A 20,204-nucleotide genomic window follows, 5' to 3' on the forward strand; every position below is an offset into this window, starting at 1 on the left:
CTCTCTCCATATCCATGACTTCTGAATAGTTAGACCAAGTGTTAAACTCCTTTTCTTGTCTCTGGTATTCTCCTTGTCAGTTCTACCCAATGGACCCAAGAATTCCAAACTTATTAAACTCATAAGGCCTCCAAACATGGGTATGTACATCCTCAGGATCAGTGCTTATTAAGCTAAGATCATGAAAACAAAAACACAGAAGAGTTAACCCAAAACCCAGTCTCAGGCTCATCTAAGGCAGGACATATGCTTTGATTGCCATGTGCTGGGAAGTTCAACATTTCTGCTAAGATGGATAAGGGTCAGCCCTTCTTCACCTTTCAGAGTAAATACCCCAGCTTGTATCTGAAGAAGAGAGTTTTAGGATCAGGGCACTCTGTTTAAAGATCTACCGAATTACCAGCTCCTTCAGCTCAGCCACCAGTAGAGAATTGTTCATCATCTCAAAATACAAGCCATTCCACATTGGCTCTTTCCATAGCTGGAAGCAGTGAGGAGTTTTGTCACACTAAAGTGCCTTGGCACTGAACCAGCATGTCTGGTCAGCTAGACTCAGAAGGAGTAGTTTTGCACATACTTTCAGAGATGGCTCCTATAGACCCCATATTACAGTTCAGCCCTCATTGTACTTGACACACAGACGTTCAGGCTATGGTTGAAAGCACAGGCTGTACTTAAAATGGCATTTTTTCTTTCTAATGGTTCATAAAGGGATTGGAGATTTTCTTGTAAACTACAATTTGCTTTTCAAATCTTAAAGAGACAAAACGAACAGTAAATAGTATTTGAATGAAGGAACGTATAGGTGAATGAATATGTGAGTGGAGACCAATCTATTAAGAACATTTAAAACCAGTCTTGGGAAAGGCAAGCAGTAATATTCAAGGAAAACAGAGGGAAATGATGAGCCTACTCAACTTAGGTCATCCAACATATAGTATGGAAAGAATATTCAGTAGTAATTATGGCATTAGTTGAGTTAGATGGAGCTTCCCACAACACCATTAACACTCAAGGGTTAAGGAAGGCATTCCGGATTCCTCCTGTGCTGCCTTTTTTTATTTAGGCAGCCTGTGTGTCATGTATAATGAGGGTTGAATTGTAATATGGGGTCTATAGTACCCATCTCAGGAGCATGTACAAAGCTATGCTTCCTGATTCTAGCTGACCACACTTGCTGGCTCAGCACCAAACTTTTTTTCACAACAAAACTCTTCATTGCTTTCAGCTATGGAATGACTGAATTTGGAATAGGAATGCTTTGTCAATAGTTCAGGCCTTTGTCCCCTAAGCTAAAATTCTTGAAGACACTTTCAATAACTTTTAAGAGAAAACAACCTTGCCATATATAATGAGAGTCTAGTGAATGTGTGTAGTGCATCAGTTTGCAGCTGACTTGTGTGGAAAAGCTGAGGAGCTTTTTTTATGGGAGACTTGTGATGACATTTAAGAGAAGTGTCTTTGAGAGACTGTGGAGTATGCATAGACATTCTGTAACTTCTTCTGACTAGCTAACCAGAGCATCTTTGAAGGCCTCCGTTCAAACTCTAATTCCAAGCAATCTGATAGATTTATAACATTTTCATGATCTAACAGTCTTAATAATACCCTGTCAGAAAAGGAAATTTAGGTAATCTGGCATGAAGCCATGCTGACTTTTTGTGATCACAGCTTACTTTTCTAGATGTTCCCTACTCATCTCTATAATAATACCCAACTCAAATATTTAAATGGAGCTATGATTTATGTATACCTTCTCTCAAATTATGTGAATTGTGACCCATCCTTACTAAACATACTGTGTGATTCTCATCCATGTCCTCCCATAGTCTTGCTACAAGGAATCTATCCAAACAAAACCTGGAGTCTTCCTCCATTTCTGTTGAAACTGTAAAGTTACCAGTGGAGCACATGGTTAATTGTACATCATTTGTCCCTTGCTATATCCACGTGATCTTCCCATCAATTTTTTTTTGCTTATACATTTCTTCATTGACATCCTTTACTCTGGTTCTCCATAACTCCTTATTTGGAATGTTTTGCAGCTTGCCCTCACCCTAAATGCAACTCTCCACTGCACTGTTAATGTTACTAATTTTTAATTCTTCAGGGCCAGTAGTATTCTATGTCTTGTATGGAACCACACTGGCAGACTGTTATTTAAAAGATGGACCTTTATTAAAGCAAGAAGTTTGTGGTCATTAAAAGAACTTTAAAATTTCCCAAAGGCACAATTTAGTCTTTTCTTCTGATTAATTCTAGCCCAACTCAGTGTCCATTTGTAGTGTCAGTCCAAGATATTATAGATAGATACAAAGATAGATACATACATACCTCCTCTGTGTATATTTGGTCTAGTCCAACTGATTTTTTCAATTTTTTGTCCTCTTCAGTGCCGTTTCTATCTCCTCTATAAGCATGTCTAGGACTATGATATTAAAAGTCCCAAGAATGGTGGGTGTTGTGTTTGGTGGCAAAAAGGATTATTATAAACATGATGGCAGATCTTTTCTACATTTTTTTCTATTTGTTGACCTCCTGATTTCATCCATAAATGCCTTAAAATGGCTTTGCTCTGTTGAGTGCCTCACTCAGAATAGAAGTCAGGTTTGGTAAAGTTAAGCTTAAAACTTAATTTCAAAGTTTCATATGCCATTCTTTTTTCCTTTCTGGAAATCAGGCCATTTGCCCTTCTCCATTTCTCTGATACTTCTCCAGGTCTTCATGATCTTTCAAATATTACTGACAGTAGCTCAGCAATCAAATTTTCCAATTCTTTTAGTACCCTAGCATATATTATCATGAAGATGAAGCGAAAAATTTTTAGCTTTACTTTTAGCAAGAAGAGAGCTCTAGAAAATGTCCACACTATGGAAGACCCTCATCATTAGTATATCAGGCCTCCGTAACAGGCTTATAAGTTTCCTGAACTTGTCTATTTCTGCCTACTTCCTCTTTTTGTCCATGTGATCTATAAGATATTACAAGGACAACATGATTTCTGTTTATGCCTCAGTTGATCTTTACCCAAATATGTTCCATAGAATCCCCTCCCTTTTTCTAAGAGTCTTCCATTGTTAAAATTTTTTGAATCTTTGAATTCACGCACACACACACACACACATACATACATACATGCCATGGCATAGTAGATAAAAAGCAGGCCTCAAAGCCAGGAAAACTTGGTATCAAGTCCCACCACTGACATACCCTGTGTTATCCTGAATAAGTCACTTAGCCCCTCATTGCTCTAGGCAACTATTTAAGACTACATATCTATAAAATGGTTGATTAGGAGATTTCCTCACCCAGGAATACCTTATACTAATGACGTCACAGGCCTAATATCTATCTGTCTACCGACTTATCTGCGCACGTGGCTGTAGTGCACTCTGTGTGCTGTAGCTAAACCTCAGAAGTTGGCTAATAAAATCCAGCAATAATGAGCACTTTGTATTAACAATCCCCATTAATAGTAATAATAATAATCAGCAGAATAAAGTGAGCACTTCCCCAGCTCCCCCAGTACAACACTCTAAACACTTTAGAAAGCACACAGAACAGAATTCTGGACAGGATAACCAACAAAGTCACAGTGAGTTGTTTTTCTAGACCAGGACAGTTTAGAGGGCAGAAAGAGAGGATGTCTGTAGATGCTGGCATGGGAGCTACCCTGCAGCATAGCACAGCAGAGATGCCACAGGCTGTGAGCCTTGGAGGTGGCTGGGACAGTAGAAGTGGCAGCAACAGCAGTGGTGGTGGCATTGAGAGAGCCCAGTGCATGTGACAGAAAGGGAACTGAATACCTAGTTAGAAAGAGATTCCAGAGGTCCTCTGTACTAGCGCTGGGCACAGAACAAGTCACTATTTGTCAGCTTCTTTGCCCATTACTCAGTTCCAGGCCATAGAGGAATAGTTGTAGTCTCAAGGGAGCTGGGCCCTATCTGAGTAAGGACCAGAGTACAGACCAGGAGGATAATGACTAGACTACTTTCCTCCATCAAACTACTTTGGAAGCTGTGAAAGCACTAGAAGGACATAAAAGACTGAAGTTCAGGCTAGTCATCCTCACCATCCACCTCCCAATCCCACCCGCAAGGTGAACAGTACCCAACTCTGGCAAAGTCAAGAAATAGGCTGGGCAAATGAGTCCCCTTCTACCCCCCCCAAAAAAAACCCTGACCATAAAAAGCTACTATGGTGAGAGGAAAGCTCTAGATATAAACTCAGAAGAAAATAATGACTTGAAAATATCTACAAGGAAAGCCTCAAAGAAAAAAAAATACATATTTAACACAAGCCCAACAAGAATTCCTACAAGAGATAAAAAATGTGATTACAAAAGAAAATATATATATATACATATATATTACAAATCAAAAAAGTAGTAGAGGAAAAATTGGGAAAAGAAATAATAGCAATACAAGAAAATCATGAAAAGATAATTTACAGCTTAGTAAAAGAGGCACCAAAAATAATGAAGAAAATAACTCCAAATGGTAAAAGAGGTACCCCCCCAAAAAAACAAACAAAAACTGAAGAACATAACTCATTAAAAATTAAAATTGGTCAGGTAGAAGCTAGTAATTCCATGAGACACCAAAAAACAATAAAATAAAAAGCACTGAAAAATAGAAGAAATTGTGAAATATCCCAGAAAAAACAACTAATCTAGAAAATAGATCAAGGGAAAATAATTGGGAAATTAGTGGGCTAACTAAAAGCCATGATAAAAAACCTGGATATCATATTTCAAGAAATTATCTTGGAACCAGAGGGCAAAGTAGAAATTGAAAGAATTGTTCACCTTCTGAAAGAAATCTCCAAATAAAAACTCTCAGTAATATTGTAGTAAAATTACAAACCTCTCTGGCCAATATAAACTGCTTGAAAAATAAAAAGGTAAAAAAGGAATCCTACTAAATTCCTTCAATGACACAACTATCATTTTGATTCCTAAACTGGATTTTTTTAAACAAAATGCTAGCAAGGGAGTTATAGCAGTATAAAAATCAAACACTATGACCAGACTGGATTTATACTGGGAATGCAGGGCTGGTTCAATTTTAGGAAAACATTGAACATAATTGACCATATCAGTAACAAAAATAACAAAAATTATATCATTGCCTCAGTAGATGCAGAAAAAAAACTTTTTACAAAATACAATACCCTTTCCTATTTTTTAAAAAAGGATCTATCTAAAACCAAGAGAAATTATTATCTGTAAAGGGGAAAAACTAGAAGCCTTCCCAATGAGATCAAGGATGAATCATTGTCACCACTATCATTCAATATTGTACTAGAAATACTAGCCTTAGCAATAAGACAAGAAAAAGAAATTGAAGAATTAAGTATAGACAATGAGAAAACAAAACTATCATTATTTTTTTTGCAGATGATGCATTGGTATACTTAGCCCTATATAGTCAACTAAAAACTAGTCAAAATATTCAACAACTTTAGCAGATTTGCAGGATATAAAATAAACCCAAATAAATCATAAGCATTTTCTAGACATGACCAAAAGATCCAAGCAGGAAGAGATAGAGAAATTCCATTAAAATAATCACAGTCTAAAATATTTGGGAGTCACAGAAACTAGATGCATACAATTACAAAAAGTTCCATACAAGTAAAGATAGGTCTGAATAATTGGAGAAATATTAGTTGCTCATAGGTAGGCCAAGTCAATATGATACAAATAGCAATGCTACCTAAATCAATTTGCTTACTTAGCACTATACCAATCAAACTACCAAAAAATTTATAGAGCTAGAAAAATTAATAACAGAATTCATTTGGAAGAATAAAAGGTCAAGACTATCAAGGAAATCATAGAAAAATAAAAGTGAAGGAAAGAGGCCTACTAGTACTAGATCTCAAAGTATATTACAAAAGAGTAATCATCAAAGCAGTTTGGTACTGGATAATGGGCAAAGAAGGTATGAAGAGAGGAAGAGAATTTGGAACCAAAAATTAAATTAAAAAGCAAAAAAAAGTTCCTAGTAAGACACTAGTTATCAATTAATGAATAAAATATAGCCTGCTTATTTGATCATTTTCTTACAACTTACCTCAGAAAAAAATAGCTGAGCAAAGATTAGGCATCTTATTCCTTATTTTCTTCTGCCTGAGGATGCTGAAACAAATTGGGTACATAAGTGCTTTGGAAGATCTCAACAAATCCAAGGGAATCCCAGTAATTTCAAGGTGGGAAAAATATAGTTAAAATTTCCTATGGGTGTAAAATGAAAAATATCATGGAATTTAAAGGTTTACGTTAGAGTAAGCTAAATCGCTAAGACCTTACATCTAGCAACAGCATGTGAGATTGATGATCTTACTACTTGAATTTCCTGTATTCATTAATTCAAACGATATTTATTTAGTGTCTATGGTGAAATGTGCTAGACACCAAGAGAACGAATGTTTAGATAAGACAAGATTCCTACCCTCGGGATATTATAGTGTCATAGAGTATTGTCTTTTACATAATTTATTTTTCATTTAATGGCTTGTTTTAATATGATACAGAAAATATTAATCATTAAAACTATTGTGTTATTAGTATTTTGCTAGATAAATTTTGTTATTTAAGTAGATTTACTCATTTCTGAAGTATGATCCATGTGCCCATTTTTTCCACAACACATCTCCTATTTTCCAATCTAACCAAGAGGGAAAAATTAATCTATTTAACAGAAATTTCTTTTACACAAACTTTGGTTGAATTAATCTGTTGTATATAATGGAAGGTGGAAAGAAAAAGAAATCGAGGACAGAATCGCGTTTGTTTTGGGATTTGGGGATGTTATGATGAAAGCCATACACCCCTGTTATGGATATAGAGAAAATCAGGTAAATGCCCTAACTTTAAGAAGCTGAAACCAAAAGGTTCGCTCATCACAGTTCAGTAGCAGCAACAGCAATATAATGTATGATTTACCATAATTAGCATGGCAATTTGCCTCACATTTTCAAAAATTACTAATAGATGTTAACTCAAAATAGATTAAAATGCCAGACAAATTGCTACCACCTTCTTTAAAAAGTTACAATAATTTTGAAAATGTAAATTATGGTTCTGCAGGCTTGAAGAGAACTGCAAAATCTAATCTTTCTGCCCTTAAAAAAATACCTATGTTACATGCTTTTTCCCTTTAATCACTGTAATTTCCCCCAAATGACTGTGCTGCACATTTCTTGAAGATATGCTGCATTTTTTTCAAATCAAACATGCAGTAGAGAAGTTGTCACTATTAGTTTTCAGTCAGAGCAAAAGACATTGAATATGTAAAGTCCCTGAAATCATGGTGAAGCATTTTTAAGCTTAAATTCTTCATATTCACCTTTTCTATTATATAATTTTCTGATTTGGAACAGAGAGTAATTCCATTTCATCCTAGTTTCTAGAGTTGTGACAAAGAGTCTGCAGATATGTGTCGGGGTAATGATTTAAAATAATTTATACTAGATTGTTGCTTTTTTTCTGCTAAACTCTTTCTATAAGGCAGCCAAATATATAGGCAGTTTGTCCAAAGGAAAAGGCACAATTTTGTTTCAAAGGGGGCAAAAACGTGACTTTAGTAAAGAATTTGTCATAATATATTCCTAGGAAGCACTAAATGTTTTGAATAGTCTTTACTACAAGAAGCTAATTATTTACTTGGCTTTAATAGCTTCTGTTGTAGAATTCATATTCTTTCTGTTGTATGATTCCAGCAAAGCTCTGAAACTTAGTATTTATGTTCCTACCACCACCAATTCTATAGAACACTGTGTTAGCAAAAGGGATTTGAGGAAGTTGTGTTCTGACTACATAGGATAACTAATACTGATTATATCACATCAAAACAAGGCAACTTAGCACATTACAGATTTACCCATGAATTAGACAGGGGCATTTAAATTGATTTTTTGGTGAATTGGCACATTTTAAATGTCCTAGAGGAGCTTGCTTAAAAAGAAACCCCAGGATGGATCTGTCCTAAAAGTGAATAATCACACCCTTTTTCCTGGGTATTTAAAAAAAAATAGTGATCTTCATGTACAATAAAGAGTTAGAGTAGACTATCTATCTATCTATCTATCTATCTATCTATCTATCTATCTATATACACACACACATACACACACACACACACACTATGAAATAGAAATGCTTTTCACTAAAAACTCAACCACAGAAAATCAGTAGAAGACGGTCAACTTCAGTAGTCTCAAAATGGTTAATGCAGTCTTAGGTCTGACACTGTCTCTGTGACATTGGCCAAATGTCTTCACATCTCTGAGCTCCAACTTTCTTATCTATGAAATGAGAGCTGGACAGATGAGTTCTAAGCCCTTTCCAGCTCTAACATTCTACTAATGTTCTTTAATAAAAAACACACCCCACCAAATCCCTAATGTCTTTTTTAAAAATAGGTCATCTGGGATATGGTATGGTATGCTTTTCATTAAAAGCCACAAAGAATAACATTTTCTAAAGAGAAGAAAATGTTAGTACTGAAATAATCTTGACTCTGTGGGGGAGGGGGTGTTGGGAGAGGGGGTTGAGCCCTTACACAATGTGTTTGCTGAGACCTCTCTTGAATAAAGCAGTATTTTAGGAAGCTCCATAACATGGGATTTTTTTTTCAAATGAAATATTTATATATTCTCATATCTACTTGCATATTACTGCTTAATTCTAAAAGATAGTATGATGGGTTTTATTTTGTCTCATTAAAAGACTTCTTTCCAAAAGCAACTTATCTTTTTTTAAAAATTAGAACAATTGCCTAGTTGAACTTGAAGTCAGAATACCTTTAAATGCAAATCAATTTTGTGTGCCCAAATATTCTGGGAAAGACATGCCTATGTCTATGATCGAGTCACTGGTTAAAAATGTCTGCAAAAAATGAAATCTCTGGATTCCTATCAGAGGACTCCAGTACAGGAAAACACAGACATCTTGGTATTTCAGAGCATAAAAAAATCTGACTCTTAAAGTTCCTTATCCTTCCAGCATTATCTATAAGCAGGCTTTCAGTTAGCCTATCAAGTTTTTTTGTGTGTTTTCCCCATTGGTCCTACCTGGTTGTTGGTTTTTTTCCTATTTGTGATATGTGAGGAACTGCAACAATGTACTATATCACTAGCATCTTTTTTTCAGACTAGCTTGTTAAATATTGAAATAAAAATATTGATGAATTTGAAAATGATCCAGTGTTCAATAAAGATTTCAAATAAAAATACCTAAAAGTTGTGGTCCATAGGTTAATCATTTATTTATCTAAAGGGAAAAGGAAGCTGTCTTCCTCTGTGATATGAATGGCAATCCCCTTTAAAATAATTGACAAATTAATCCCCTCACAGCACTGCAATTGTAAAGGTGTTAGTTTTAATTAGGCTTGTCTGGTTTCCTTGTCTAATCAAGATGGTTAAAGTCCATGGAGAGAGATATCCCTGACCTGCCAGCTTTAGCCAACCTTGTGTGTTTTAATTATTGATTTCTCAAATTTCAACCCTTTTCATAAAGGGCTTGAATTTTATGGTATCATTACATTTAAAGTATAAAAATAGAAATTTCTGAAAAGTTCGTATCGTGAATCCTCTATATCATTACACACATTTTTTGTCCTACACAGACGGGTGTCAGACGTAATGATAATGTGTTTTAGATGTGATCTCTGATTTCCCTTGTTTGTACCCTTTATCTTTGTATGGTTGAAAACTCTCTTATTCGTAACTCATATCACAATCACTAGATTTTTATTGGATAATGATAAAGTTTGAATTTGTTATGCTATGATCTTATAAATTGCAAAGTCAAATGAGCTTAAAGAAGAATATTCCCAATGATTAAAGCTGTTCCCAAATAGAATGAACCCCTTTGTTTGGTATTAAGTTCTACAACATAGGATATGGCTGGGAAGAGGACGTATAACCTCCTGGTTTGGTATTCTTTTGGAATAAAGGTGGGACTAGATGATCTCTGGAAATCTGGATTCTCTGATTTTCCTAAAATGTAGGGATTTAGAGTCAGTATTTCATTTGCCTTCATTGCTTTTGATGAGTCCTGGATTTTCTTCTTTGGTTATAGGTGAATGAAGTAACTGTGGAGCAGCTCGTGCACCAGTATCCACACATAACTTTCAGTACTGTCCTGCAAGACTGCAAGAGGACCCTGGAACGCGCTTATCAGATGGGCTGGACACCCAATATGTCTAATGCCTCTTAACAATCCCTTTAGTATTTTAAGTCAGCTCTCTGATATATTCAGCAGGTGTAATGGGAATTGCAGATTGGGGGTATATGATATGATCTCTTGGGAATATTTTAACTTTCACCTTTCTCGGTGTCTATATGAGTGTGTGTGTGCACAAGCGAGTGTGTATTTTCCATTTGGATTCTACAGAACGGAAGAACAGATGTTAGCTGTTACCAGATGAGTCTCTTATTTTTTATTTTTCAAAATTAAGGATTTTTTAAAACAATGGATCTTCTTAGGTTTGAGGCCCTTTTCTGGAAAAAAAGAATTTTAAGATGGAATAGCCAGATTGGATTTATTATTCTGAGCATTAAATTCCTACTATCTTTAAAATGTTCAGATTTCCCCAAAGGAGTGGCCACTTTCTTCAACTGATGTAATATAATTGTTGACTTCAACAAGCCATAGTAAAATAGAAGTGATCTTACACTGATTATGAACCCTAGAAACCAGTATTAAAAAGAAAAAAAACACCTTGTGCCAGATCCTTTCTATTGCAGATGTCATTTGTTGGCATTTGGGTACTATTTCAGGCCACTAGGGAATCATTTAGTGCACCATCATAGTGCATCCAAGAGCATCGTCTAACTTACCACCATGGGGTGATGTGGGCACTAGACAGAGTAGAGCCCTTGTAAAATTTTTGTAAGTAAAAAGCAACCTAAATTCTCTGGGCCAACTCAGTAAATTATTCATTGTTCTACAAGTGGTTTGAGTTATCTAGAGTACTAAAGCTTTTCATAGGGTTTAAGTTAATTAGCTGTGTTAGCTGTGGTTTCACTGCAAGCACCAATTTAAGAGCAGATTATATTTTGACTAAAATTGGGACTAATCTCCATATTATGTACAGTGAAGCCACCATTTTAATTAAGGATGTGCTGTTATGACCGAATCTATAGATCATTTAATTGTTTTCTTAATTTTAATAATTATGAAAGTCCTTTTCTATGATTTTAATAGGAATGTTAATGAACGATAACTAATTAATATTTAAATAGACAATCTTTCAGTTGATTTTTGTTTCTTTTTTTCTTTTGGATTTAGAAATGGTGATATGTAGGAAGGATTTGTTTTTGCATGTTCTTGTTTTTTGAGTGGTAGATATGTCACAGGTAAAGAATGAATGTTGGCTAACAATTAGAAAATTTAATAATTACACTCCTGTTTACACTTTTGTTGTCAATATTAATCATTTATTTGTTTTAAGAAAGGTGTCTAGCTATCAGTAAAATGCCTATCGGTAATTGGAAATGTTTTTTAAATTTCCATGTCCCATATTTGATAGCAGTAACCCAAGCTCAGTCAATTCTTTCCTGTGTTGACATATGTAATCAAGGCATAGGATCTGCTTAACATAAAGTATACTATCCTTCAGAGTAGAGCTAGAAACAGAGTCCTGTTTCATAAATTTGCTATTTATTTTTCCATGCTATGGCCGTTAGCCACTATTCAGTCTTTAACAGATATATTAAATGAGTTTTCCGTTTCCACAGGTACCTTATTTTCCCCCAAAGTTGTAGATGATAGTAGCTTTGGGAAGTAAGCATGGTGTTAAATATGTATATCATTCACTTATTTAAAATTACTTTTTTAAACAACTGTCTCCTCTGATTATGTTACCATGTCAATGTTGCCTGTTTTTTAGAAGTCCAAATCATATTTAAAAAAGAAAAAAAAAACCTAGTCAGTAAGCAACAGAAATGTTTTCCATGACTATGCAGGAGATTGCTAACTTTCTCTGGAAGGACATTATTACTCTAGAAGAAAGGGGCTGTTTATAATCAACAAACTATATTTCTTACACCTTGTACTATATGATTTTCATACTCATTTCCCAACTACTGAAAAAATACCTTAGTTGGCAATATTTTAACTGGTTTTTAATCTAAAACTGATTTATAAAACAATATGTGTAGTCGTAGCTTGAATGAATAAGCAAAAGTTTAATTTTCTATATATGTCTGAATATATTTTAAATAGTTAAAAATTACAAAAGAAGTGACAGCCATCAAAAATAGAAATGTCATGGCTTCCGGTGGAAGTTATAACCTCCAAAGTGTTGCTGTTCAGTTACTGAATGTTTTTGAGATGTGTACTTGAGTTTTTCCCCTTAAATGTTGCATTGTTTAAACCTAAAGTACAGTGCTCTAAAATACTCAAGCTTTACTAAAGGGGTTGCATTTATTCTTTAAGACACAGGCAAATCTCAATTTGGTACATACAGAGAAAGCTCACATCTAGCCCCAAAGTATTCACTGCAGAGGACAACCAAAACCTCATCCACTGCAAGGACTCTGGGGACTGTTGTTCAGTGTGTCCTTATAAATTAGATGCTTCAAAGTGACGTTTGCAGCTGGAAAATGTAGCATTTTTGCTTGGAATGTCGCAAATATATAGACAAACTGAATGCTGGGCTTTTTATCTTCTCCAAAGTGTCCACAGCCCTTTCAGAATAAAGACAATGAATCATATTGCTGATGTGGAGAAGCTTGGTCCTTTGTCCTGAATGCCCCTTTCTGAGTGCAACAAGAAAATTCAGCCTTTGTAGGTTTCTATTTTTCCTTGAAACTTTTGACCTTGCAATGGGTTGAAATAAAAAAGAAGTAAAATACAAGCGGCTTTTGTTTTCTGTATTGCAGATCTCTTCTTAATGTTTGTCATGGGACTGTGGACTCTACATAAATTCCTCTACTAGTCTGGCTCACTAAACATTTTTAGAAAGCAGCAGTGACTCACCTGGAATAGTCAATATGATTGAGTGTTCATAAATCTCTTAAGTTGTCCTTTGATTAATGAAAGCAGATAAAATGGTGAAAAATCATAGCATGATAAAGCTTATAGCAGTTAGAAATCAACAGACCTTTCATTTTATAAATGAAAGGACTCTAAAGGCAGTGCATAAACATTTATTAAGCCCCTACTACATGCAAGGCACCATACTGTGTGCTGGGATTACAAAGAAAGGTAAAAAAACAGTCTCTGCAGACCCTGGGTCCTCTCCCTCAGCTCCTGCCTAGCCCCCTCTGCCTGCTGCTCCCTCGTGGAGAACAGGTGACTGGGGTGGAGCTGGTGCCACCACAGCCATGAGGCTGCCCAACATCCTGCTTACAGGTACACCGAGGGTTGGAAAGACCACACTAGGTAAAGAACTTGCATCAAGAACAGGACTGACATACATTAATGTGGGTGGTTTAGCACAAGAAGGACGGTTAGATGATGGCTTTGATGAAGAATATTAATGCCCCATTTTGCATGAAGACAGAGTAGTTGATGAGTTAGAAAATAAAATGAAAGAAGGTAGAGTTATTGTTGATTAATTTCCCTGGCTATGACTTCTTCCTTCAACAATGGTTTCATATCATTCTTATGCTTCAAACAGATTATTCTGTATTATATACAAAGACTTGAAATGAGGGAAATACAGTGTAAAGAAACTACAGGACAATATTCAGTTGAAATTTTCCAATTTTTTATGAAGAAACCATGGCCTCCTGCAACCATGAAATAGTACACTGGCTGCCCAGCAATGTACCAGAACAACTAGAGAATAATTTAGATCAGATAATGAAATGGATAGAGCAGTGGATAAAAGATAATAATTGAACCTTGAGGGCAAAGTCCTTTCAAGGTTTTCCACATGATGGGTAAGATTTTCTTGATTTCTCCTTCCCCATGCTATAGAAATTAAGACAACATACACCAAAGTTTTCTTCTATTTATTTATTTACTTAGGTTTTTGGAGGGGGGGGGAAGGCAGGGCAATTGGGGTTAAGTGACTTGCCCAAGGTCACACAGCTAGTAAGTATGTCAAGTGTCTGAGGCTGGGTTTGAACTTAGGTCCTTCTGACTCCAAGGCTGGTGCTCTACTCACTGTGCCCCGTAGCTGCCCCTACATACACCAAATTTTACTATCCAGGATTGTGTTGTAGAAGACCTGGGTTCAAGTGTTACCTCTGATACCTACTGGCTCTTTGGTCCTGAGCAGATCATTTAACCTCAGTGCTTATGGCAACTTTCTGAGATTCCTGAATTACAGACAAGGTGTCAACCTGCATTCAGAGAGGGACCCCCCACCTATAGCAGTGAAATTATCCATGCAAGCCCTTTTCTTTTTCAGAATATTGTTTTAAATCCAAATAGTTATAATTGACTAGAAAGTTTTCCCTGGGAATGATTGTCATCAACCAGAAAATAAAAACTTTAGAGAGTTTTACAGTAATCATATAGCCCAACTGTCACATATAACAGACTCCTAAATTGAAGATATGATGTGGTCTCTAAATAGGTAAAGAGCTATGATGTCAAAGAGGGATTAGATCCATTGAGGGGACCCTGTTGGACAATGTAAAGAACATTGGATTTAGAGTAGGGGGGGCCATAATTGAATCTTGGCTCTGCTACTTTTCTTTTCAAGTCACACTCCTCTGTGCCATAGTTTCCCTGTCTCTCAAAGGAGGGGATTGTTCTAAATTATCACTGAGATCCCTTCCAGCTCTAAATAGCTTGATTCTAGGTCCATTTGGTCCTTGAGAGGGAACTAAGACAAACAAATGGAAGTTTAGGGGAGACATGTTTTAGTTCAGTATCAGGAAAAAAATTTCCTAACAATTCCAACTATCCTTAAATGGAATGTGTTGCCTCATGAAATAGTCATTTTCCTGACATAAGAGGTGTTCAAATACAATAGATGACCAATGTCAGAGAAATATAGGAGCTTTATTCATCAGTCAGTCAATAAACATTTATTCATTATTTTTATAATTTATAATTATTTATTAATATATACTTTATTAATTAATGCCAACTGGGTGCAGGAGATACAAAGAAAGGTAAAAGTCCCTTTTCAGAAAGAGCCTGCAATCTAATTGGGGGAATATGCAATCATTTTTAACAAGATAAATGAGAAATAGTCAACAAGCCCTTATCTAGGTAAGGGACTAAGTCCTAGGGATACAAAAAAAGACATTATTCTTGCCCAAAAGGAGCTCATATTCTAAAGAGGGAAACAACACACAAATAACTATGTACATATACAATATAAATGGCAGCTATCTTGGAGACAAGATGAGAGGGATGGAGAGGGTGACTCCTACTTTGGGTTTCTTCAAGATTCACCTTAAAAGCCACCTGACTTTCCAGGTCCCCCTACCTTCTAGACAACCCTACAAGGTTATATTTTATCTATTTTGCATATGTCTTTTAAGTATCTATTTATATAGATGTTGTCTCGTCCATTAGAATGTAAGTTCTTTGAGGGGGAGGGACTCCTTTCGCCCTTTTTGGGCGTATGACTAGTATTCGGCATAGTCCATACAAGAAATACTTAATAAATGAAGAAAGCCAAAGTTTCTAAGAGGCAGAGGTGAGGAGGAGAGAGTATTCCAGGCACAGGAGACTACCAGAATAACAGTACAGGAGTGGGAAATGGAGTGTCATGTGGGAGGAGCAACAAGTAGGCCAGTAGAACTAGACTGTAGATAGCGTGGAAGGGAGTGATGTATAAGAAGACTGAAAAAATAGGAAAGGGGCCATATTGTAAAGAATTGTAAATCCCAACAAAGTTTATCCTAGAGGTAATAGCCACTAGCGTTGCTATCAAGATCAAGGCATAAGAGTTGACAGATCAGATCTCTGCTTTAGGAAAATCACTGGCAGCTAAGTAGAGGATGGACTAGAGAGGGGAGAGACTTGAGGTGGGGAGATTAATTAGGAGATGTTGAAAGAATCCAGGTAAGAAGTTATGAGGGCCTGAACTAGGGAGGTAGCTGTATGAGTGCAGGGAAGAGGATTTATATGGGGGATATTATGGAGGTAGAAACAAGAATATTTGTCGATTGACTAGATGTACAAGGTGAGTGTGAGTGAGTAGCTGAGGATGACAGAGGATTCAAACCTGGGTGACTGGGAGGATTATGATTTCTTCATCAGTTATAAGGGACTAGAACAGAAGATGGGTGTAATGGCAGGCAAAGGGACTTTTCACTGGTTTTTTCTTTTGGAGTGCTTCTCAGCACTAAGGCAATCAAGTGCCTTTGATTAAGCCTTGCCTTTGATTGAATCAAGAGTCTTTGATGAGGTGCTTAAGTCACAAGAAAGCCTGAGTCACATGGTTGTGATGCCCTCTGACCCTGAAGAAACGTATATATACTTGGACGTTAGCATTTTGCTAGGGGCTTACTCATTGGAAGAGTGTTCATGTGATTTGACCAGATGAGACTCTGGGTAGCCATTAAGGCTTTGAAAACCCAGATGTTGGTGCTTCTCTCTCTGGTAACTATGTATGTATTGCTATGAACGGACAGAAGCCCTGTCTACTGATTTGTGTTATTTGCTCTGTTTATATAATTTCTGCTTATAATTTCTGTTTGTGTTTTCTCTGAAGTTCAGGGTGCTGACTTTTTCCCCTGAGCTAAGTGAATGATATATGTATGTTTAATTAAAGTGAGATTGTAAACCCCTTAAAGTTGCTTTCCTTAGAAAAGCAGATCAAAGAACCTGTGCTAGCAGCCCTCCTGTGTGCTGGTGTTATTGGCCTTACACTTCCATACCAGCTGCAAGCAGCATTGTTGTTACAATGGGTTTGTGGGGAAAAATTAGTTTTGCTTTGGACATAATGATTTTAAGATGTCTATGGTACATCCAGTTTGAAATGTCAATAGGCATTTGGTGATGCTGGACCAGACATCAACAAAGAAACTCGGTCTGAATATATAGATCTGAGAATCAACATAGAGAACCAATATAACCAGAATTGAAACTATGGAAGCAAATGAAATCACTAAGTAACAGAGTGTAGAGAGAAAAGAGGGTCCAGGACAGAGTTTTGAAGGATACCCACAGGGAGTGAGCATGATATTGATGATGACCCGGCAAAGGAAACTTGACATTGAGTAGTCAGATAGGGACAAAAAGAACCAAGAAATAAGTGTCATGAAAACTCAAAGAGGAGAGACTATCCATTAGGAGTTGATCAATATTGTCAAATGTGGTAGGTCAAGAAGGATGATAGAATAAAAAATGGTTTTTGCCTTTGTGGTGCTTATAATCTAGTGGTCTAGACTGCAAAATTTGATTAGGCTTACATATACTTTCATTAAGATGAGAATAAAGGCACTGCCTCCTAGACAATGTTTATGAAACAGTGGGGACTTCTCAAATTAGTTGGCATTAGTATGTAGCCCCAACAGCCTGGGATATTGCTGTGTATCATAGAGATGGAAAGCTGGCAAGTTAAGAGGTATTCCAAACTGCTGCCAGCATTTTAAGAAAGAAATCCCATTTCTTAATATGCTTAGGGTACATAGAACAACTCCAGATTTCTGTGTCTTTAAAGTTATGTTCCTTAAAATGACAACCCATTGCAAATCTTATCAAGAAACAACCATTCCTTTTCCCCTCTCATGCATGTCAATGAATTTCACATGCCTGATTAACAAATATAAGTACCAGGAATCCCAAGAAAATAAGAAATATTCAAACAAAACATAATGGAAAGGTAATGACTCTTGGCATTTCTAATTTCTTCCATCATCTTCAGTACCTTGAAACTTCGATCCATGAACACAGGTGCTTTATGTTTTCATCATGACAGCAGCACCCATTTTTTCCTACATTTTCCCCTATCTTGGCATGACTGGAAAGATTGTTAGGTAAGAAATAATAAACTTCCTGGGGCCTGCACTTAGAATACATAGCTAAACCAAGTCGACTGGGGACAGAATTAAATTCTGGGCTTCTGGAGTTGGAAGCCTTCTGACTTATTCTTCTCACTTCATAAATTGCTAAGCAATGGTTATTTACTGAATTCATCCCTTTGTTTTCTTTTTTTCTTGCAGTTCATCACTGATTAACATAATAGAAAACAAAGAATGAAGTGAATGAAGATGAGGCTTTTAAAGATTAGTTTTAAATATAAATGCTGCCTTGATGGACATGGTTGTCTACAATGTTAATTTTCTAAAGAAATAAATAACGGATGGGAGGAAGCTTTGCAAGGTTGACTTTGTTATTTTGCCATTTCATTGGTAGCTAATTTGTATTTTAAATCACATTCTGCCATTGAATCACTTGGCTTCAAAAAAGACATTGTGATTATTGGATTAAAGTGGAGCTTTTATTAAAGTAATCCCTCAATAGTAAAGCCTAATTTAGATTGCTGTAATGAATTATAAGGATATAGGGCCAAATATAGATAAATATAGAAATTGAACTATACATATCCATCATTATAAGGCAACCCAGAATTGTGTTGTAAAGTAAATCATGAAGCAGAGGAAGGAAATAGCTTATGTTAGATGAAATTTATATTTATGAAATTCTTGGTTTGCTCCCTAGGGACTCTCTTCCTAGATTAGGTTGCTAGCTTACTCTCCTGGTCATCTCTAATGTACCATTTCTACCTAGTCCCTTTGTTTCTGTTGACTCAGGAACTATTGAAAGGCAACAAAACAAAATTCTTACATTGAGTTGGCAAATGATGAAGGTCATCATGGTCCTAAGGAGCAAAGAGGCATAAAAGCAACCTCCAACATAACTATCTAAAGTAAAAGGAAGCTCAGAAAGGGGATTATCATACTGCAATATCTTTTTAGAGGACTTTTCACACAGGCTTTAACAGCTTCTATTCTACGTTAAAGAACCAGGGAGAGTTTGGAATATGATATTCCAGAAGACAAAGGAGTTAGGATTACAACTAAGAGTCACCTACTCAGCAAAACAGAGTGTAATCCTTCAGGGGGAAAAAAGACATTCAGTGAAATAGAGGACTTTCAAGCATTTCTAGTTAAAAGACTAGAGCTAAATAAAATATTTGATCTTCAAATACAAGACTCAAGAGAAACATATAAAGGTAAAAAAGAAAGAGAAAAATTGTAAGAGATTCTATAAGGTTAAACTGTTTATTTTTATTCCTAAATGGTAAGATGATATCTGTAACTTAAGAACTTTATCACTATAAGGGCAATTAGAAGAAGTATACATAGAAAGAGGGTGTGGGTGTGAGCTGACTATGATGGGATGATATTCAAAACAACAAAATTAAAAGGTAAGAAAGATGATTGTACTGGGAGAGGAGGAAAGGGGAGTTAGAATGGGTAAATTATCTCACATAAAAGAAGTGTGAAAGAGCTATTATGGTGGAGGGGAAGGTGGAGGGTGTCAAACAATGCTTGAACCTTAATGTCATCAGAATCAGCTAAAAGACAGTATAATATATACACTCAGTTGGATATAGAAATATATCTTAACACATAGGGAAGTAAAAAGGGATATGGATAAGAGAAGGGGGTGCTAATTGGGGGAGGTGGTGATCAGAAGTAAAACACTTGTCAGGAGGGACAGGGTAGAAGGAGGGAAAGATACAGTTATCACAATTATAAATGTGAATGTGATGAAATCTTCCATAAAACAGAAGCAGATAGCAAAAAGGATAAAAAACCAGAATCCTACAATATGTTGTTTATATGAAACATATTTGAAGCACAGAGATGCACAGTGTAAAGATAAGGGGTTGGATCAGAATCCAGTAAAAAAAAAAAAAGCGGGAGTAGCAATCATGATCTCAGGTAAAGCAAAAGCAAAAATAGATCTAATTATAAGAGATAAGGAAGGAGAGTTGCTAAAGGGTAGCATAGACAATACTAAACATATTTTCAGCAAATGGTATTGCATCTACATTTTTAAAGAAGTCAAAGGAGTTACAGGAGGAAACAGACAATAAAACTATCCTAGTGGGGTGACCTCAACTTTGCCCTCTCAGCACTAGAAAAATCTAACCAAAAATTAAACAAGAAAGAAGTTAAGGAGATGAATAGAATTTTTGTAAAGTTAGATATGATACATCTCTGGAGAAAATTCAATGGAAATAGAAAGGAATATGCCTTTTCTCAGCTGTATATGACAACTACACAAAAACTGAGCATGTATTACGGCATTAAAAAACCTCACAACC

At 35.9% G+C, this 20,204-nt stretch overlaps 1 protein-coding gene and 1 pseudogene across 1 annotated transcript in view; both read left to right on the forward strand.

Annotated features, from left to right (window-relative positions):
* FBXL17 (F-box and leucine rich repeat protein 17) overlaps positions 1 to 12,869 on the forward strand; it is a 557,672-nt gene extending 544,803 nt beyond the window's left edge. The window contains exon 9 of the mRNA XM_036736154.1: positions 10,088 to 12,869. Within this exon, the coding sequence (XP_036592049.1) occupies positions 10,088 to 10,225 (138 nt within the window). The 3' untranslated portion in view covers positions 10,226 to 12,869. The remainder of the gene's footprint in view (positions 1 to 10,087) is intronic.
* A 469-nt stretch (positions 12,870 to 13,338) lies between these two features.
* On the forward strand, positions 13,339 to 13,858 carry LOC118834314 (annotated as a pseudogene).
* The last annotated feature ends 6,346 nt before the right edge of the window (positions 13,859 to 20,204 follow it).

Source organism: Trichosurus vulpecula, chromosome 1 (genome assembly GCF_011100635.1).
Source record: "Trichosurus vulpecula isolate mTriVul1 chromosome 1, mTriVul1.pri, whole genome shotgun sequence".
Classification (NCBI taxonomy): domain Eukaryota; kingdom Metazoa; phylum Chordata; class Mammalia; order Diprotodontia; family Phalangeridae; genus Trichosurus; species Trichosurus vulpecula.